The 22,299-nt window shown below is 40.8% G+C and overlaps 1 protein-coding gene across 8 annotated transcripts; it reads left to right on the forward strand.

The window, feature by feature from the left end:
• The first annotated feature begins 7,558 nt into the window (after nt 1-7,558).
• LOC136493719 (uncharacterized) lies at nt 7,559-11,842 on the forward strand. 8 transcript variants are annotated; one of them, XM_066489852.1, is made up of 10 exons: nt 7,559-7,876; nt 7,987-8,097; nt 8,179-8,324; nt 8,860-8,950; nt 9,036-9,128; nt 9,206-9,307; nt 9,389-9,808; nt 9,897-9,998; nt 10,075-10,293; nt 11,610-11,842. In XM_066489852.1, the coding sequence occupies exons 5-9, from the start codon at nt 9,090-9,092 to the stop codon at nt 10,105-10,107; spliced, it is 696 nt and encodes a 231-aa protein (XP_066345949.1). In that variant the 5' UTR covers nt 7,559-7,876; nt 7,987-8,097; nt 8,179-8,324; nt 8,860-8,950; nt 9,036-9,089; the 3' UTR covers nt 10,108-10,293; nt 11,610-11,842. The 8 variants fall into 8 exon arrangements, with proteins under 8 accessions (XP_066345949.1, XP_066345948.1, XP_066345945.1 ...); XM_066489851.1 differs by lacking the exon at nt 8,860-8,950 and having other exon boundaries at nt 7,987-8,102; XM_066489848.1 differs by adding an exon at nt 10,375-10,436 and having other exon boundaries at nt 8,179-9,128.
• Nucleotides 11,843-22,299: the final 10,457 nt, after the last annotated feature.

Raw genomic sequence — 22,299 nt, forward strand, 5'->3', positions numbered from 1 at the left:
GTTGCAATGATTATGGTTTTGTTGTATGTAGCAGTTTCGTTCATTGCAAAAAGGTTATAATATAGCAACGAAAAATTACATTGTTGCAATACCTAAGCCTTTCCACTTTAATGGTTGCATAATTTTTTTTAAAAAAAATGACAACAATATGGGTTTCGAACCTGAGACCTCTTGGTCTTGAAAGTAAGCTCCTACCACTAGGCTAGGTCTATGTTTGTGTTAGTAATAGTGAAAGTACCCTATATTAATTAATGTTGACCAGTTATATTGGAAAAAGGATCTAATCTAATTTTACATATCACGTAGAGGTCGCGGCCTGTAGCTCCTATCGCGGCTCCTTCTCTCCCACGGCCTCTCTTCTTCCCCCACATGCTGTCTCCTTGCGAAGAACGTGGTGGAGGCCCCCCTGATCCCTATAGCCAGCACCAGCAGCTAGCGTGGTCAAGCCGTCAAGGCCTCCCTGAAGCCTTTGTCGTCGCGGCGCCCCTTCCCTATAGCCGTAGTCGTCACGACCCTTGAATTCCCTACGACGACTACGACATATTGGTGCCCTAGTTCCTTCCTGATCATCGACGAGATAAGGAGAGCGAGCACCGTCCAGTCCTTCCTCTGCGTGCGAGAGGGGACAGAGCGTTGAACCAGTTTCACCTCGCACCCTTCATCATCCACGAGAGAGACGATCAGCGGCTGGCCAGCGATCATCGACGTGAAAAAGAGAATCACGTATGCTTGCATTATTGCTCAGTTTTTTCTCTACATATTACTGTTAAGTTTGATACTTGACTAGATCAAATTACTCATTGTTGTTGATAATCCAGACAAATTTTTGCAAGATTCTTATTCAGATGCATTGGCTAATCCACACATTTTTTTAATTTGTCTGGTTCAGTGCAAAAACATTCCATTCTTAGCCAATGGTACTCTATTTATGCTGAGGTCTAGCTGTTTCGTTTTTGGCTTGGTCTAGCAGTGTTGATTAGTTATTGTGACTTAATGTGTAATACTCCATCTGAGTTTTGGTTCATCACATTTATTTTAAGGAGATAATCATTTGTTTCCATTAACTACTGTTCTGACATGGATGGAGAAAACAGCAAAACACGTTGGGTAGCTGTTGTCACAGTGGACAGTGTTAAACTTCTGAATATTGCTCTAGATATACTAGTATATAAAGTTTGATAAAAATGCCCTTTGGATGCATTAAAGTTTATTAAATTATAGTTAAAGTAAAGGGCCCTTTTTTAAGCTTGGCTCAGAAAATTGACATATTTTTAATTTTCTTTATCTCTGATAAATAAAGTTTATAATAATGTCATGATCCCTTCAATTTAACGTGCTACAGGAAATCATTGTGATATTTCGAAGATATAATTAATGGCACATGATGATGATCGGAGTTGGATGCTGTTGCCTCGGTCATCAGTTGAGTGGCAAGCAGGTCTGGACAAATTTATTGATACTATTTTCGAAGGCACCTATGCATCAGAAACTGCACCATGTCCATGTTCAAGGTGTTGTGGAGTCGTGTACAAAAGAAAATCCGAGGTTCAAATGGACTTGCTAACTAAAGGGTTTGATGAGAACTTTGTCAAAGAGAAAGGTAACGCTGGCATATTTTTGAATGATGATAGGGATCTGAATGTAGGCCCACCAGATGATGCATCATCCGCCAACAATCTGTTGTCCGCATTAATTAGGGGTGCGACCAGTGGCAATACCAATGAAGAGCCTTGTGAGAGTGCAAAGAAATTCTTTGATTTGTTCAAAGATGCGCAACAAGAGTTGTGGCCAGGCTCACAGCTTACCAAGGTATCATTCTTGGTCAAGCTCTTTCAGCTTAAGTGCATGGGTGGATGGAGTAAGGAGAACGTAGAGCAAACACTTAGCCTATGGAGAGATACACTCCCCCTAGGACATTGTATCCCTGACACTATCAAGAAAGCACAGAAGATTATCCGCGACCTTGGCCTCACATATATTAAGATCGATGCTTGTGTGAATGACTGCGTGTTATTTCATGGGCCGTTGGCTGATATGGACACGTGTCCAACATGTGGTGAGAGTAGGTAGAAGAAAGACGACACAAATTCTAATGAGATTGGCGAGTCTAGCGAAAGTGGTGGAGCAAAGAAGCGCACTCCTTGCAAAGTTCTAAGGTATTTTCCACTTACTCCTCGATTGCAAAGATTATATATGTCAAAGGAAACATCATCATTGATGCGGTGGCACAAGGAAGAATTGGTTAGTGATGGGAAAATACGGCATCCAGCAGACTCATTGGCGTGGAAGCACGTGAATGACAGGTATAAGTGGTTTGATTCTGATCCACGTAATGTTAGACTGGGACTTGCATCTGATGGCTTCAATCCGTTTGGGATGTTGAATGTTAATTACACTTGTTGGCCCGTGATACTGATTCCTTATAACCTGCCTCCTTGGCTGTGTTTGAAACAACCTTATTGGATGATGCCGATGTTGATACCTGGGCCTAAATCTCCTGGAGTGAACATTGATGTATATTTGCAACCTCTGATCGATGAGCTACATGATCTATGGGTTAATGGAGTTTTAACATGGGATGAGAAGGAGAAGAAGAATTTTACTCTACATGCAATTCTGCTGTGGACAATTAATGATTTCCCCACATATGCGATGTTATCTGGTTGGAGCACAAAAGGTAAGTTTGCTTATCCTTATTGTCACAAGCATACTGATTACTTGTGGTTAAAACATGGCTCAAAGCATTGCTACTTGGGACATCGCCGATTTCTGCCCATGAACCATAAGTGGCGAAGGAACAAGATGAGCTTCAATAACAAGGCTGAAACTAGGGAAGCTCCAGTGCCGCTCAGTGGTGAGCAGGTGCTGCGGGACTATGATTTCTGCTTGAGGTTGTAGCGGTGCCATTCGAGTGCTATGTCTTATTGTCTTATGTGATATGCTCCTTTCGAGTGCTATGTCTTATGCCATCGAGTGCCTAGCTCATCGTCTCCAACTAGTCACAATTTGTCCCATTTCATTCCATGTCTAACATTGTTGTGGTGTAGTACTCAGTGTGCCATGTCGACTAGATATGTGTTCTGGACCTTTCAAGTTCTATGTCTTATGCCATTGAGTGCCTACCTCATCGTGTCCAACGAGTGCCACATCTTTGACTATGTTAGGTAGATGTGGTGTCATATGTAGCTAGGATGCCACGTCGAACAACAACTTGATATGTAGTCTCATCCTCTCGAGTGCCATGTCATATGCTACCAAGTGCGATGTCGTATGCCACCGAGTGCCTCATCATGATCATAGGGGCACGTCATTGCCTGTCTCATCCATTGAGTGGCACGTCATTGCCTATGTCTCGGTAGCTAGTACGTCCATATCGTGGTTTATACTTGTGACTTGTAATACAACGATGGAGCTGCCATAGGGGCGGGGTGGGGCGGCTGCCCCAGCTACCGGCGGAGTAGCCTCAGCCTCCGATTCGAGTCGCGCCGCAACTCCGCATCGACGTCAAGGCCGCCCGATGCCCGCCGCCGCCTGCCGGCAACCACTTGTATGACTCATGATCCTGATCAATAATATCTGTTGACCTAATTTGTAGAAATTAATAAATTTTCTATTAACTATGTCCAATTAATACTTATGTTATACATTTTATTCTGATGTTTTAACAGCCATGACTGGTACTGTGATTTGCAGAGTATGTATATATAAGCTACATTGCTACCAGTAATAAACTACACGTAAATGAGCAAATTAAAAGGCAATTTTCTGCCCAGTATTCACGCTTTGGAACAATCATACATGCATATCTCCTGGTAAATCCAGGAAGAAAGGTAAAAGGCTATAAACACTAGCTTTTATCGAAGCTCGAATGGAACTGCACTACCCTACCGCCATATAGTACCTATAGAAAGTGTGAGCCCAACAACGGGGTTCATGGAGGTTCAGTAATGCCTCGTGAGACAAACAATGGGGGTTCATGGTGGTTCAGTAATGCACATCTACTAGGCTTAACTAATTAGCTGAGTATGGAAGATAAAGAGGAAGGAAATGGTATGGCAAACATACATATCCATGTCTGTCAATTTGAATACAATTCGCAGGTGTCAACCGTACACAGCACCAGCTACTATATGTGATTCAGCATTGGAGAAATCAGGAGCCCACTCAAACGCGATTGTTGGGGCCGACTGAACCAGAGATCAAAAGTACCCAAATGAATAAAGAAGTACAGGACAATAATCTGGAAATTGTGCAGCACAATAATCTGAAACAGATGTGATAAAATTCAATTGCCAACTCATTGCTTCAATCCAATACCTGTTTTTCTAATATTGAGGTTGAAGAATCTACACAGTAGATTGCAAATATCAGTAGAATTTAGAAAAGAAATGGGATCTGCATAGCAATATATTTCTTTACTTTACCACATTTTTTAAAGGCCAATATGTACCAGCACTATACAATTAAAAACAGCGCACTTTTTTTATATAAGCTAACCCAACTATAAATAACATCACACTTTGTTTGCATGTTAAGCTTGCGATGTGCAATTAGCAGCACTACACATAACATCTTGTTAGTGCCATAAGATTTATCCTTTTCAACCAAAAAACTGATGCATCTAGTTGGCAATTTGCAGAGCGATAACAGCATGGTGGTGGTCAATAATTAAATAAACTTGTGTCTTCGACTCTTCCTATATGGAAGTTCTAATCTTCTAAAGTCATCTCAATTTCTAATCTTGGTTTCACTTCAGGATATAATCAAGGGAGGGCGACATTAGTGATACTGCACCTCCAGAGATAACTAAGAGATCCTGCTGATTAATCTAAACATCAAAATGTCCAATGCAGTATGTAAATTTTTTGTGTTTATCTGTACAGAATAAAAACAAAATTCGTAGCAAAGCAAGTATTACTGCTATTTTTCAGTTCATATGGAGGAACCATGTACCTTGACCTATTTGTTTCGTCACCCGCTCACCAGATAATATATGTTGCATACAAGAACGTTCAAGAACTATAACAAATTAATTACCTTGCAAGCATCTCCTCAAACAGATGTTGGGCGTCGTCCATGTACACATTGCCCGCAACTACTGGGGTGCTGTCCGGCCGCCATGCCGTGCCCCTCGCCCCAGGATGGCTGGCTTTGGAGTTTGGATGCGTCGCGCCTGCCGCCGGAGAAGCAGACCAGAGGCGGAACAAGAAGTGCTTTAGAGTCTTGGACGCATCGACTTGGCCTTAGTGTTGCATACTTACGGTACAACCATGAAGATGTGCGCCTGGATGCTGCAAGCACTGCCTGCAAGGATGCTACGGGCTGGACAGCCGGAGGTGCGGCCGAGAGAGGACCTGAGGGGCGACGGTGCCTAGAGTGAGGCTGTGAGGGGCGGTGGGGAATTTGGGAGAGGCCAAACCTACAAAGAGCTGCGCGGGCATGCGGCGGCGGTTTTGTTGTCGCTCGCAAGTTTGCTCTCTGAAAATTTCATCCCGCGCCCAGCGATCCGAGGTGCGAACTCACCACGCCCTTCACTTCACAGCACCCATCCGCTGAGTTTGTAAATTCATTTTCGATGCAAAACAATGCAAGTAAAAACAATGGAATTTTCAAATAAAATTTTATTTTTAGAAAAGTCATAGGGAAATTTAAATTCTTAGAAAAGGTATTTTGGTGCAAAAAATATAATTAATTATTTCACATTGACAACTTTACTTTTAAAGATTTAAATTTATTTGTGTCTATTTATTGGATCACTTTGTATTTGAATTACATGTACTTTAAAAGTGTAATTAAGTTCTAAAAAAATTCATATATCAATACATTAATTCATTGCAGTACGTTCATCCAAATAAATATCTAGACAGGTTTGGTTAACCATGTATCTAGACATAATATATCAAATGTTAAAACAAAAATTGTGTCAAAACGTCTCTACTCACTAGCAAGTTTTAAAGTGACTAGTAGTTAACTTTATATTTTTTGAATGAAACTTCAATGTAGCCTCGATTCTATATTTTTGTCTATGTTACTGATTTAATTGTAACTTTTTGTAACAATTTGCATTCTTTAGAATTTAATTGAACTTTCTATATCACTGCCATTGGAAGCTACACCCTAGCATGTTCATCTCATCGTCACTCATGTTTAATCATTTACTATATTGTTATACCATTTCTGAATTTGGCCAATAAGAGCTTCCACTGATTTCATAAATATGGAAAATACCAAACCAACCATTTTTCTTTCTATACTATAATACTGTTTTCATCAGTTTTCACCCCTAAAAACAAAAGCTGATACACGGGTTGTCCATTGCATGGAGGAAGAGCTACAACTCTGTTTAGGGGTTTTTCCTATACTCAAATTCAAAATAGAAGTTTAAGGTAAGCCTTCGATGGTCAATACGCCAGAACGATTTTCAATTGGGTGGTCTCCTTGTGTTGTCATGCACCCACGTACACTTGTAATATGTCTACATCTCACAAAAATAATTAGACCCTTAATTGTACTAACATCAATATGCAAAAACCCACTAGGCAACCGTGCGCTTTCCAAAAACTTGATCGCCCGACACAGTGAGCAGAGATGTCATGGCATGGCCCCACTTGTGCACACTCACATCTTAGCTGGGTGGCGTCACGCGCGTGCGTGTGGCACATCCTTTAACTTTTCAATAGGACCACACATATTTCACCTATTTAAGTTGAGTTAATGTCTAGGCAAAATCCATATTAAACTAAACTATATTGGACTATAACATTTAACATGGGCTAAGATTTATTTGATTTTATTGAATTAAAAATTGATCAAGCCTAAATTAAATGCAACAAGTAAGAAGGTTGCCTGCAAATGAGTCATTATGTCGGCGATTCAAGCTAAACGTTCCATGAGCTAAGCACGCTATGATGTAGCTCCCAATGGCATCGAACACATGTGCTTGGACCGTATATACATCAGCGAGCCAAGTTCTCGCATCAAATTAAACATACTACAAGATGTTAGACCAATATGCACCCACCTAGATAGTTACCGCATTAAATTGGACAAATTATAAGATGTTGGACTAATATGTACCTACTTGGGTAGTTGTTGTATGGTGAGTGCAATTTACTCCGAAGAATAAGCGACTAATCATAAGTTGATATGGCATATTATGCAAGTGCCCATTGCCCTGTGCAAATATGTATTGCTTAATGTGAAAAAATCTTACGTACTAAGAGGGTAAATAAAGTATACAAACGTCTGGTTTTTTCTTACCAAATTTGAAAGTGATCTTAAAATGTATCTATGTTTTCATATATAAGTTCTATTGTGAAATAAAGATCTTGTTTACCACACACGTTGGGTCTGAAATAATTTTGTGTACGAGAACAACAAAAATGAGAAATAAAAATGCCCCCAACAGTTTAGTTTCAAAGACCAGGTTTCAGAACTATTTAAAATTCAAATAAATTTAAAATTAAGCATAAAGCTTCACAACACCAAATAATTTCAAAATTAGATAGATTAAAAAAATCCCGCGTTCCTTCCCTCAGCGCCAATAAAAAATCTTAGCGCGCGCTCTCTCTCTCTCTGATCTCCACCCTCCTACATCGCCGCCCCACCTCCCCACTTTCCCAGATCCGCCGCCCCAAACTTTCTCCTCAACTCCCGAACTCCCGATTCGCCGCCTCCCCTGGTTCCCCTCTCCTCGACGTTCTCTCCTTGAGCGACTACAATAGCGGTCCACCTCCTCTGACCTCGAATGGCGTGGGTGTGGCCAGGATCCACGGTCGCACGGGCAGCCGGTATCCACGGGCGTGCGGGCGGCCGGGTGGGATCCATGCACGCAGGCGGGTGGCTGGGATCCATGGAAAGAGCTTGGATTTGGCGGGTAGGGTCCTTGATCCGGTGTGATGCTCCTCCTTCTCTTTCACGATGAAGCACTTCCCTCGTATGGCTCTTCATTTACATTATCTTCGTGGGGTTCGTGAGCGAATCCAGCCGTGACGGAGGCAGGCGCGGAGGTGGTGGCACGGCGGATTCGCGTGCTGGAGGTCAGGGGATCGAATGTTGCCCGAAGGCACATCCATGGCTACTCGCTGTCCATCTCAGGTGAAGTGAGTTCCCTTCCTTTCTCCATTGTTCTCCCATATGAATGCTCTCAAATTCTCCATGTTTTTTCCCCTCTTGCAGTCTTGGTTTGTCTCAGCCGTGATTAGATGTAGCATCGAGCAGTGCTAGTGCTAGCGAGTACTAGTTTCCAGCAACGACGGCGGATGAGGCAGATGCACATGAAGAAGCTTGTGCTGATGGGATGGTTGACTGAATATTCTGAACTTGTGAGATTAGTGTTGTCTATATTTTGCTCTGTCCGTCGGTTTATATATATGCTACTAGTTTCAGATTCATACTTAACCAAGCTAGAAGTATATTTTGCTCTGTCCGTCTATTTATATGCTACTAGTTTCATATTTATACATAACCAAGCTAGAAGTATATAAGTATATAGTTTAGGAGTACAATGAGTGGTCGAATAGACCACATTTTTCAGCAATCATACTTGTTGGCAAAAGATGGTTGTTCCACTTATGTGAGCAGAAAAGATATGATTGTTACTCGGTTCTGTGATGCATCTACATACAAAGGTTCCTCTGTCTTAGTCTTAGTACTTGTAATACTATAGATTCTTTTTTTTCTGAAAGGTAGCTAATTATTTCACTTCTTTTCCTATGTTCAGTGCCTCTAGTAGCCAAGTAGGCGTGAGGACACAGTGTGTATGAACTTCTTTTCCTATGTTCAGTGCCTTTAGTAGTGAAGCAGGAGAGTGCATATCTTATGTGTGTGTCTAGCTGTCTCATGCAAACCTGTTAATAGTTATGGTGAGAGGATACGAAATAAACTCGAAGAAATACACCTTTTTGAGTGGCACTACTTGCAGTTGTATTTTGGATCTGATAAATTCAAGGTCAGTGCTAGTAAAATCTACTTTGTCAAACAAAATTGATGGACCAAAGTTGCATTGTTGCATACCACTTGTTCTCATTCTGCAGAAACTTAGCAGCCAGAACTCCTCCAACCGTCAGCAGCAAAGAACCAAGCATGTGATGGGTTCAAAGAACTTCTCACAATGTAGCTTTGAGCTGGTAATCATTAGATACACTAATCTAGTCCTTCCCTTGTATGATGCAATACTTGTGTGCTGAATTTTTTGGCATCCTAGAGAGACCAAGAAACTGGTGAAGAGCCAAATGATCTTCTTCTTTGGAGGACCACTCACACAAAACATGGCGCATGGTCAAATCCTGTATCAGCTTCCGTATATGTAAGTAAATGTTTTGTCAACCTTTTTTATAGCTGCTGGTAGTGTCAAGCAACTCTTTATAGGTTCTGTTATTTAATTTAGGAAAATGCAACCATGAAAATTGGTGAGATTGGATTAGAATCTGATAGACCAGCACTTACAACTGTTGAGGAGAACATGATTTTCCAGTCATGCTACAAAGAAACAACGCAAATCAAATCATCCAAATTACATGGGCATGGATATTTGGCTACGTATCGAACTCGCAGAGAACTTATGAAAGAGAACCTTGAAGTACATGCACGTGCTCAAGCTACAGCTAGGGAGAAGAGCATTGCTTTAGAAGCGGAGGTTGACAAGCTCAAAGAACAGATTGCGCAAGAAGCTGCAGAAAGGGAAAGGGAGAAAGAAGAAAATAGGAGGATGCAAGAGGAGCTGGAAAATGCTAAGATAAACTTAAGAGAAGAAATGAAGCAAGAATTTCTTAATATGCTAGCGCAACACAAAGGAGCTATGATTATGGTATTAGAATAATTTTTTATCCTTTGTACTCTTGATAATCTTATGATTGTGATGCCTAATTTTTCACCCCCAATATTTGTATATATAGAGTACCCTGCAAAACAATGTCAGTACACAAGTTGCACCAATCATAGAAGAGGAAGATGAGACCGGTGGACATGAAAATGAAAATGAAGATGGGTTACAGGAGGTAATGACATTATTTCACTATGTTCCATGTACCTTGAACTGTAGCTAAAATAGATCGAATAACTTGATGTTTGTAGACTCGGCCTGGAAGCGTTGTCACCGTATTGTAGACTTAGCCTGGAAGCGTTGTCACCGTACAAAAAGGTGCACCAGCACCTACTCGCTCCACTAGAAGTACTGCACCTCCCAACTAAGCTCTTTTCAACGAAAACACTGCAAATGTGACTGCATCGAAGACGTATATTACTTCACAACAGCTGATGAATAGGACAAGAAATAATCCCAAAAGGAGGAAGGTAACAACCAGCTAATTGGAATCTCAATTCTTGCATGATTTAATGAAATTTTATCAAATGTGACCTTCCTTGTTGAACTAGGATATGTAGAAAATACATTGAACATTCGTGCTGAAAACTGCAGCTTGTGCAGGTTTGATTGGGTGAGTTGTTCTGAGTAGTAATCTACCTTTTATGTGATACTTGATAATACAAAAGTTGTAGAGGGTTTAGAGATGTTTGTCGTCGTGAAAGGTCATGATTTTAGACCTAGAGAATTAGAGTTATGAATTTTGAAAGTAGCCGGTCAGGTTTTGACCTTGGTCTGGATAGCAGTAGATGTTTGTGTTTTTTGACCATGATAACTATAGAATCTTATTTAACAAATAACTAGAAAGATATAGAGAATTTCATGGGCTTTTCGTATTGTTAAAGAATATGATTTTTCGTTGTCTACAACTCAAGTTATGATTTTTCTAATCAACTAAACTGCTGCTGCCTTAAAAATTCAGAGAAGGCAGCTGCTACTGTAACATATGCAGTAGCTGCATCTGATCCGTTGAAAAGGCCACGATGGATAGGATCAAAGCCGTATTTTCTTCTCCATCCCTCCCCAAGGCTTGCTGATAGACTCTGCTTCTTTTAGCAGAATTTATAAAGAGCAAAAGAGAATGCATATATCTTATAATGCAATCAAATGGAACACAACTGCATGTGTCTGCTAGACTGCTACAAAAACTTGTATTACCCAATAGAACCATGCCTTCAGTATGTAGCCTGCAAAAAAAATATAGATTATCATATGTAAAGTCAATTGAACTTATATAATCGACCTATACTTACAATGAAATTTTGCTAAAATTCCCAGCCATCTACGCTTCCAAGGAGTAAGGATTGCTGACATTCTAAACAACATTTAAACTCTGAAAAGAGAGGGATATACAGAGACCAAAATAAAGATTGAGAAAGTAGAGAACAAAATATCAAGTTATTGTGAAAACACAGAATGCTATTTTCATGGAAAAACATAATTGTAATAAGCATACACTAAGAATTTGAGTAAAACTAGAAATTGATTCATACGTTTGTGGTTCTGGAACAATGGAACATGACTTCCATCTTTTTCATGGAAAAAGGAATTGCAGCAACTAGACCGACAACATTTGCTCATTTGCAGAATTGCAGTAGAACTTTAACTATGCAAAAGCTTGGTTGATGGCTTTTGTATATGAAATTAGAAATTAGAACCATTTTATATCTTCATCTCTTTACATTTGTGCAAAAATTAGTAAACTTAATATTGTTCTAATATCCCAATCATATTCTTTTGGCAATAGGTGGACAAGGTTTCAGTGGGAGGCTCATAATCAAGCGAGGACATAGTCGAGGAGATGACATGTTGGGCTGCTAGGAATTTATCAAGTGCTGCATAGATGTTAGGAAGTTTGTAAAAAGTTGTTAAATAATGAGTTAATTGTACACTCGTTTATGATTTTAACTACTATTTCATGGGTTTGGCAACATATTGAATGATTAATTATAATTAATATATGTGGGTGCAATTGCTTTTGATATGGTTTATTGATTTGCAATGATGATTTATTAAACCAAAATTAAATGTTACTAGCGTTGCAATAAAAGCTATACCTACGAGCCGTGATGCGTGGCAATATGCTGTATGGTAACAGACTTATTTACGTTGCAAATAATACTATTGCCACGACATGACTATTGTTGCAATAACAATTAATCTTCCGCAACGAATAAAATTGTGTGGCAAATTCTACTGTTGCAACATCACCGAGGTCATGGCAATAATGAACGGTATATCGCAACGAATAAAATTGCGTGGCAAATGATATTGTTGCAACGGCAACGCGGCCGTGGCAATAATGAACGGTATCTCGCAACGGATAAATTTGCGTGGCCAATGATACTATTGCCACGCCAAGACAAGCGTGGCAATAATGTATACTCTCTCACAACGATTACATTTGCGTGGCAAATGATTTACTTGCCACGGCACAACGGTCGTGGCAACAACACCTTAAGCAACAAAATTATAGCGTGGCAACAAAAATCTATTGCCACGCTATCGCTCGTTGTATTTACCACCTCTTGCTACGAAGACGAACGTGGCAAGTGCTCGTATTGCCACGCCAATGAATGTTGCGATAACGTCCTATTGCAATGCTTGGCAACGTTGCAAGAAAAGCTAACTCTTGCAACGCCAAACTAGCAACGGTTGCAAGTTCTTATTGCAACGTGACTTTTTGCAACCATTGCCAACGAACGTGATTTCATGGTATGAACTACCTTTTGCAACAAAATTGGGCCTATTGCAACATTTTCTCGTCGTTGTGCAAGGGTTAGAAGTTTGTAGTGATCCTTGTTACCTAGGGTTTGGGTATGTATTTTGGATAGATGTTGCAGCGCTTAACATAAAATAATTGTTAAACATGACTAAAGGCATTATGCAATGTGATAAAATTGAGCTTTTTAGCAATAGTTTGGGGGCTAGAGTACGGGGTTGAGTACTCTAGTGCCTCTCCATAAGGACTTAATCCTGAAGCGGCCACCCAGGAGGTTTCGTACAACCCCGAGTGTCATATGGCCCTAACTTTAACCTGTTAACTAAATTGTACTAGCTCGTCTGTAGCTTTCCGTAAGGGCAAGAGGGAGCACTAGTTGGTATGTTTCCTTACCTGCTAGGGTGTGTGTACCATGCCGCGACCACGAGTGCCACTCCTAGAGGAGGGCCACATACGGCTAGATGACTAAAACCTTAGCAGCTACGACTTGTTAGTGCGACTAGCTATGGGTTACGTAGTGAAACCCTGCCACACTTCCTAGGTAGAGGTGTTGTGGGCTTTGCAAACCCCGGCATTAGGAATCACAGCTCGGTAGGTAAAGTTATATAATTTCTACAGAAATATTTGACCTTTTATAACAGCCGTGCTCACGGATATGAGCGATCTGGATCCTTCATGATTAGTGGTTACTATGGATGGTTGGGAATTGATATAACTTGATTATACATTAATATCACTTGGGATTTGGGATTATTCACTAAAGTAGTGATTCAGGATGCTAAAACTTGATCAACTAAAATTACAAACCGCAGTCAAACCATGTCTAGCCTTTGAGCCTCATAGATCCCTTTGATATACTTGTTAAGCATGGTGAGCTTACACTTGCTTTACATTCAATGAAAATCCCGAATGGGTAACAGATAACGTGTATGAGGAGTTTCCGAAGGATGTCCAGGACTACTAGGATGATGTTCACTAGTTGGAGTCCCTGTGGCAGATTGGGTCTAGTTATTCCACCGCGTGTGTAATAATATTGCCATTGAGCACAACTATGTATTAACATTATGATGAGATATGCGATGTAATAAGTACTTTACTTTGATATTATTACAATTTGTGATATATGTGTGTGTTTGGACATCCTGGGCGCACATATATGAGTACTTGGTTTTGCTATGCAAAACTAGGTGCGACAGCTAGATAGGTGCAGCAGCTCTGTTTTGTGGAGTTTGAGCAGTGGTTTTCGTCGAGGCGGGATGAGCGTGCTTCAGAGCAGTTCTACACAGTGCTACAAGAGGACTTCTACAATGCCTACCTCAATAATGGTGTGGCATTCAGATATCAGAGAGTATGCTCCTTAGAGGCTATAGTTGCGGTTGGAGGAGAGCAGACCCGTCCCCACCTCAGCTACCTTCCAGGTATGGCGGATCTCCTAGGATGGACTGGTCAGTACGTTCCATTATTGGTCTGAGAGTTCTATGCTTCTTTTTGGATTGACCCAAGGCACAGGTACATTCACTTTACCATCAGAGGTCATGACTACAGGCTACAGAGCTCAAGGGTGAGAAAGATATTAAGGATTCTAGAGTCTCCTATTCAGATTCATGAGATCTGTTATGGAGAGAGAGCCACCGAAACGCCCTCATGGCGAACTGGTACCACCCACAGACTTAGTTAGAGCTTGCTTCACTAAGCCGTTTGGAGAGGGATTGAGCCGCACACCACATGACCTTACACCTACAGCTCGTATCCTTGATGCAGTCATGAGGAGGTCTTTGCTCGCGAGGAGTGGCTATCATGAGGGGTTGACACGTATTCAACTTTGGCTAGTCCACCACTTGATCACTCAGACTGTGTTTGATATTTGGGATGTGATGCTCTTAGAGATGGAGGACACATTAGCAGAGGGTTTCAGAGGCCATCGCCAATTGTCATATGCTCACTGGATCACATTTCTTATCTTATAGGGCCCGTATGCAGCAGGAGGGTATGGATTCGAATTTTCGCTCGTCGCCCACGAGGTGGTAGCCTGCCTGATCTGCGCGGCTAGCCGGCTAGGCTTTCCGCTGTCCACCCGTCTCTGCCACATGACCCAGCTGTTGGGTTGCGGTGGGTGGACTGGTGATGGAACAGAGTGCGGGCCAGAGTTTCTTCATTTTCTTCTTTTTCTTTCTAGGTGACTAATTGACTGGCAGGGTTATTCTAGCTGGCATGTCTACTTTCCAAATTTAAATTGTGAAATCCATGCACCTAGATATATAGTCTGTTCGCTTATTGGTTTCAGTCAGGACTTATCAACTAGCCAATAGTGTTTTCCTCTCACAACAAACCAGCACCAGCCAGGCTTATCAGCTTAGAAACCAACCAGCGAAAAAGCCAATAGTGTTTTTAATGATGCATACGAGGACTACTCTTTGGATTGAAATGAGAGGATGACAAGTTAAATTGTGGTGCGACACACTTCATTAAAGTAGTCGAAAGTCTCGGGTTTGGTTTTAGGGTGCATTTGGTTTGTGCTGTCAACTCGCCACATCTGAAGTGCGGCTCGCCCAAGGTGTGGCGACAAAATTGCTCGCCACACATTTGGCGCAAGAAGCTGCGAAGACCGAAGAGAAAATTGCGGCGAGCCAAACATGCGGCCATGAACCGAAAGCTCGCCGAAAATAAGGCGCGGAAGGTGCCGTGCGGCAACATACGACTGTGAACCAAACATGCCCTTAATAGTTGAGAGACAAATTTAGAAGGACCAATGAAGTTTTCATGTGAGATGAATAGGTGATTACTCCACAAGCTATGTTGAGCAAGACATGAAGGCCGTAGAGAAGAGATGGCAAGTACATATGTGCAAAGTGCTCAACTAGTGAAGAGTTGATTAATGGATGATCAAAAGACCATGTGCAAGTGTAGAGGGCAAGCTAGAGGCTCAGAACACGTGGGACCATCATGTTAGTGAAGTGCGAGTATAGGACTTTGCGTCGATGGATCAAGGCAACAGAGAAGAGCAAGCAAGGGTAAGGTTGATAGACTATGAAGGCAAGGGTAAGGTTGATAGACTATGAAGGCTATGTGAAGCTACGATGAGGATCATATCAATTGAGAATATCAAGCCAAGGATTGAAGATATATGTTGACATCACGTGGCTTGATGGAGTGAAGGTGAAGAGCCAAGTATGGTTGACAATGAAGATGTCAAGTGGCTCAAGAAATATTTGAATGGGTGGAAACACGACACTCACATTGGCGATACTTACGTGCCCAGTTATGGACCACAGATGCATTGTTTAACTATCGTTGGGTCTCCCTAATCTTAATACCGATGTCTTCAGACAATAGGAACCATATTTGACTTTCAAATACACTATAACAAGTGGCAACAGTCATCAGAGCATCTCTGAGAGATTAGCCATATCCACCTTGCCATCACTATTTACCTCACAGAAAAAGCTCTCCAACAGTCACACCATTCGCCTCGCCAATCTTATAGGCCCACCATATCATGCTTCTGGCTCAGCAAATATAGCATGCTACAAGGCGCTCGCCATCCTTCGCTGTCGACAGAGGGTCAATGTCTTTTTTTATCTTGTTTTGTTTCAAATTTCATTGCTTCTCTCCTCTTTTGAAAATTCAAAAGGTGGCTACATAAATTTCTAAAATCATGAAAAAAATTACTGCTAGTATAAACAATGTAGAACCCATTTTAACCAGACTTACCTCAAAACAACTTTCAAATTTCAAATTAAAAATCATCAAAACTGATTGTTTTTAAGTTATTTGAACTTTAGGACATTGGTTTAATTATAAAAAAACAAAGAAAAACATCTATGGATTCTTGTTGTTTTGAATCCAAATAAACTATAGAACAATAGAATATAGACAATGCGATTTGATGAGTCTGTTGGAGTGTTGAAATATAGCATGTGGAGGAATCTTATGGAAATGGATAGCCAAATGAAGATATAGAGAGTGAAATTTAGACTATCCGTTGGAGATGCCCTCGAAGAGTGAAAACCATCTAACCGGATCCATCTCGTTTAGATTAGGAACCCTAAAGGACTAGGCCGCACTACTGCAACCAGTTGATGGCTCATGTCGTCGTTGTCAAGCAGCTTCACGGCCTTCCCCGCTACTCAGATCTATTCCTCTATTGCATCGGCCAATAGTGCATGATTTTCTCCGCTTCGTCATTGACATGCACCATGTCGTGTTGCACCTCATGCTGTGCAGGCACGGTGTCATCGCTGGCCAATAACCATAGGATCTAGCATTGCTACTATTGCTGCTGCCATCACATCATCAAACAATTGTTGCCTCAGTTCGTCCTCCTATCAATGTACTTGCAGGAATAGTCACCGCTCCTTTCCTTGTCCTCCTTTCACCGAATTCAACTATGAAACCTCAAACCACAAAGGAAGTCATAATGTGCGTAGTGCGTGTAGGTGCAAGTGCATGCACACCACGAGCTAGCTAAGCTAATCGAGGAAGGGAGGGGGGCAAACCCCCCCCCCTAAGCTAATAAAATCTTCATTGAAAAAGATCAAATTTAACCAAAATTTATAATGTTGGCCCCTAAATAATAGAGAATTTTGGTATATCGTAACACTCCTCTGTTTCTGCCACTCCTACATGCCTTGTAGCAACCCGTGCCCACAATCGGTGTCGTGATTGCGGGTCGCACCACCTCATGAACTATGAGCCCATCATGACCACTCTAAGCCATTATATCTCCCTAGACTCGCAATGATCGTCCAACGGATGGCTAGGCATCATCGATCCTCATGTCATCATTTGTTGTCGTGCTCTCCCTCATGCATTGAAATGATACGGCTCACGCATTGAAGAAGAAGAAGAAGAAGAACATCTCCCACCAGAACTCCTTTTCCCTTTCCCTTAAAATTCACCGTAGAGGATTGAGAAAACATGATCCGTGCTTTTACGGAATTATTGTTGCAGTAGATTGAGAAAACTCCTCCCCTTTATTTTTAGGTGGGACCCACATGTCTATAAGGGAAATGGGCCCTATGGGCCATTAAGTTTGATTTTGGTGTTTGATGAACAACATGACCATTTGGATGACTAATGTTGTTTGCTAGTATACAAGGTATAGTTCAAATGGAAGCAAGGTGGGCTTGGACTTAGGTAAAGTGGTGATCTAGATGATCAACACCTCAAGCAAGACAATAGAAGACATGTTGAAGACCTACAAAACATGCTAGAAGTCCAAGACATAAGATGGAACCAAGCCGTACACGAAGACATGAAGAAACGGAGTTCGGTGCATGTTGTTTGCATGTACTAGATTGGTTCGGCCGACATCCGGTGATGTCCCCCCTAGGGGCACCGAACTATAGGGTGGCAAACCCTAACTGCAGGCGTCTAGAAGGCATTGGACTGGTTCGATGGTGCGACGAAGAAAGGACCAGACTATACACTGGAATTGTTCACCTGAGGATTGTTACTCACTAGATTGGTCTAGTGTGAACAGAGAAGGAGCACCGGACTATAACAATGGCCACCAAAGAGGTCTCAGAGACGAGAAGAGGGCACCGGTTTGATCTGTTGATTAGCACCGGGCAATGCGCCATGAATAGTGCCCAATGGTCGGCAACAGTTAGTTTCAACGGGTAGCTGTGGGACATTCACCGGGAGCGGGAGCAGGCACGTCCAATTTTTTACGGCGTGTGGGGCCGTCTGTGGCGGGAGGGTATGGATTTGAATTTTCGCTCGTTGCCCGCGAGGTGGTACGCTGATCTGCGTGGCTAGGATTTACGCCGTCCACCCGTCTCTACCACATGAGACCCAGCTTTTGGGTGGGGTGGGTGGACCGGTGATGGAGTGTGGGCCAAAGTTTCTTCATTTTCTTCTTTTTTCCTTGGTGACTAATTGACTGGCAGAGTTATTCTAGCTGGCATGTCTACTTTCCAAATTTGAATTTTGAAATCCATGCACCTAGATATATTGTTTTTAATGATGCATACGAGGACTATTCTTTGGATTGGATTGAAATGAGAGGATGAGAAGTCAAATTGTGCGCAACACACCTCCTTAGAGTAGACGAGAGTCTCGGTTTTGTTTTAATAGTTGAGTGACAAATTTAAGTGGACTAATGAAGTTTTCATGTGAGATGAACAGGTGATTACTCCACAATCTATGTTAAGCAAGACATGAAAGCCATGGAGAAGGGATGGCAAGTGCATATGTGCAAAGTGATCAACTAGCTAAGAGATGATCTAGGGATGATCAAAAGACTGTGTGTAAGTGGGGGAGGTTAAATATCGTCATTCCAAAAATGACAAACAAAATTAAAGGATACTAATAAAAAAAATATAGATGTTCATCAAAACAAAATTTATAGATGTTCATCAAACAAAATTTATAAATGTTCTCCCACACATCCGCTGCATCATTGCTAGCGCCGCATCGGTGTCCACCTCATCACATCCTCCTGCGGCTAGAGACGGCAAGGGCATCGTGGTCATGCCGTACTTCACGACCACTGTGAGGCTTGCCAAACATGGTGGTTGCCGTCCACTAGAGTGTCGCGCCAGACATGTTGCAAGCGTATGTTTCAAGTGTTTTAGGGGTTTCATATGCATGTTGCAAGTGTTTCATGTGGATGTTGCAAAAGTAGATCGGGTTGCATATGTTTCAATGGCTATGCATGTACGTTGCAAGCGTGTGTTCCAAATGTTCCATCTGTTTTTCACACGTGTGTTGCAAATGTGTTTATTTGGATGTTGGATACATTTCATACATATGTTGCAAGTGTTTTATATGGATGTTGCATATGCTTGTGCAAGTGCAATGACTATACACGTATGTTGCAAGCGTCTGTTCCAAATGTTTCATCTGTTTTTTCATATGTATGTTGCAAATCTGTTTATTTGGATGTTGGATATTTTTCACACATATGTTGTAAGTGTTTTATCTGGATGTTGCATATGCTTTTGCAATGGCTTTTCAAATGTTTTCACAAGTGTTTCATCTGTATTTAGATATATGTTGCAAATGTTTCATCTGAATGTTTTAAAAGTAGATTGGGTGTTGCTGCTGGGGACCCACCTACCGCAGCATGCGTCCAAGTGGGGTCTGTGGGGTTAGGGGCGCGAGCGGTCTCCATGTGGGGTCTGTGGGGTCAAGGGGCGCGAGCGGTCTCCGTGGCGTGGGCGACATTTGGACGGGTGTGAGTCCCCCACATGGGAGCGCAAAACGGAGTACAGGCGCGCGTCCGTCCGGATGCTAGCAGTGCAAAATACAGTTCACTTCTCACCATCAACCCTAGTTTTCTTCGCTCGTTTCCTCTATACCTATACTAGCCGTAATTTACATCACTACTACCAAGTCTCTGCTACGTACGTTATCACCCCTCTAACGGTTGTGTACTACTACCTCCATTAGCAAGAGCTGCAACTTTCCTTCTGTTCAAGTCATGGTTGCTTTTATTTCTTCGTTCACATAATTACCTTTCACACGGAAATCCAAATAATCGTAGGAGAAACAGTTTATCAATAATGGGACTGCAATGTTTTCTTCAAGCTGCTGCTCTGATTTCAATTCCTGTTGCTGATACTTCCAGCAGTAGCCGATTCAGTGGTAGTAGATAGTTGAACTCAGGACACGTACAACCTTGTAGACAGATGTTGTCCGCAAGTGTCTGCCACGTCACGTTCGCATAGTTAAATAATACAGTAGGCCATTTATTTGGTTTTTGCAACATGTTAAATGCACGTGTGCATCTATGATCAAGCATGAATAAAATTTCCACGATCCCATATATTTTGTTGCTTCTTTGAGATTAGGCATAAATAATATGAATGTAAATAAAATATTTTTTCAACCATTAATACAGTATGATGTATTAGTAAATACTCTCTCTGTACCTAAATAACTGTCGTCGTTGGTGTGCGTGCCATAAGTTTGAATCGATTTATAGAAAATACGTGTAACATTTGTATCTTCAAATATCTTTCCAATGACACTAATTATGTAGCATTAATATTAATATTTTTTAATATATATTTAGTCAAAGTTGTTTCTTGAAAAGCGAAAACGACAGATATTTAGAGACAGACGGAGTATATGGTATTTAATAGCATTGTTATAAATTAATTAGTCTAAATGTTTATACAAGTTCACACATGCAGCCAGTCAATACGCAAGCTACAACAAAACTACTGGTGTTATCAAACATAATTGAAGGGCAAGTGTAGGGGGTATGTACATTGTCAACTTATCTAGTACTACAAAGCAAAGATAAGAGCCATCTAGGAATTCAGTTCAGTGCTCCTTTTCTCATCAGATTAACTCATCCGTTCAGTACCACTCTTCAGTAGTTCAGTACTCTTGCAGATCAGCAATTCAGTGTTCCTTTTCTGATGTCCATGCTTTGGTCATGTTGGTGCACAAATGCGCATATGGCTGGAAAAAATATTCTAGAGGGGCATGTGACGAACATTCTCATGTTCTCGTACGAGGTCCATGCGTCGTGGGTCAACTTTTCTCACATTCTCATATGAGATCATAAACAAGGATCTGAATTTGCACTTTGAATGAATCACTTCAAAATTTGAATAACACTTTTGGAGTTCATGGACCCAAATGTGAATCCGGGAAATGTTTAGGGACCAAGGTGCAGTCATAGACTTTATTTTTGAGTGCATATATTTAGTACTATATATGGAGAGAGAGAGAGAGAGTATGGAAGCGTCTTTAGGGAATTTGACAGAGGAGAGCACCGGTTTTTCAAGGAAATCTTAGCTCAAACGTGTAAAACTAGTTCTATGAACTAACTTTGTTTCAATTTGCCCCAAATGCTTTAATTATGGGTAAAGTACATTTTTCAGCCTCCAACTCGCATTGAAGTTCGATTTTCAGGCCCGGTTTAGATCCCACCCAAAAACCAAAAATTTTCAAGATTCCCCATCACATCAAATCTTACGGCACATGCATGGAGTATTAAATGTAGGTAAAAAGAATAACTAATTACACAGTTTGTCTGTAATTGGCGAGACGAATCTTTTAAGCCTAAATAGTCCATAATTGGACAATTTTTACCAAATACAAACGAAAGTGCTACAGTAGCCAAAAGCCAAAAATTTTCGAAACTAAACGCGCCCTCAACCTTCAACTATGAAATCGGATAACAGACAACCTCCAACTGTTAAAACCAGACAAATTTAGTCCTCTGCTTGTTTCAAAAGCAGTTTTCTATTTTCTAATAATAATAAAATCCAGTTCGACCTCTAGAAGTTCATAATTAATTTATTTTAAATTATAAAAATATGAAACTAGTTCATGTTTTCTTCTAATAATGTTATATATATATATATATATATATATATATATATATGTTGATGCTATAATTAAAATTGTTTTAAATTTCGCAGAGAATTAATTCGCACAGAATTAATTTTCGCACGAAATTAAGGTGTTGTTTGCTATCCCCGCCGACATTTATTTTAGATGGAACTATTACTTTTTTCTAAAAATATTCTATATTTGTTTATGGTCTATATATAGATATTTGGAATTGGTTTAATTATGTTCCTATTGCTTTATTGTTCGTTGTCGCGCTTGTTATTTATTTAAAACAAGTAAGATCTAAACAATTTTAAATATAACATCGACATATATATAATATTTTTAGAAAAAACATGAACTAGTTTCATATTTTTATAATTTATAAAATAAATTAATTATGAACTTCTAGAGATCAACC

Source organism: Miscanthus floridulus, chromosome 11 (genome assembly GCF_019320115.1).
Source record: "Miscanthus floridulus cultivar M001 chromosome 11, ASM1932011v1, whole genome shotgun sequence".
NCBI lineage: Eukaryota > Viridiplantae > Streptophyta > Magnoliopsida > Poales > Poaceae > Miscanthus > Miscanthus floridulus.

Bases quoted from the DNA above. Each gene is read 5' to 3' on its own strand.
- LOC136493719 (XM_066489846.1), top strand. From the start codon at position 8,862: ATGGTGAGAGGATACGAAATAAACTCGAAGAAATACACCTTTTTGAGT. The intron at 9,129-9,205 runs GTAATCATTAGA...TTGGCATCCTAG, and splicing joins CACAATGTAGCTTTGAGCTG to AGAGACCAAGAAACTGGTGA. The intron at 9,809-9,896 runs GTATTAGAATAA...TTGTATATATAG, and splicing joins ACAAAGGAGCTATGATTATG to AGTACCCTGCAAAACAATGT.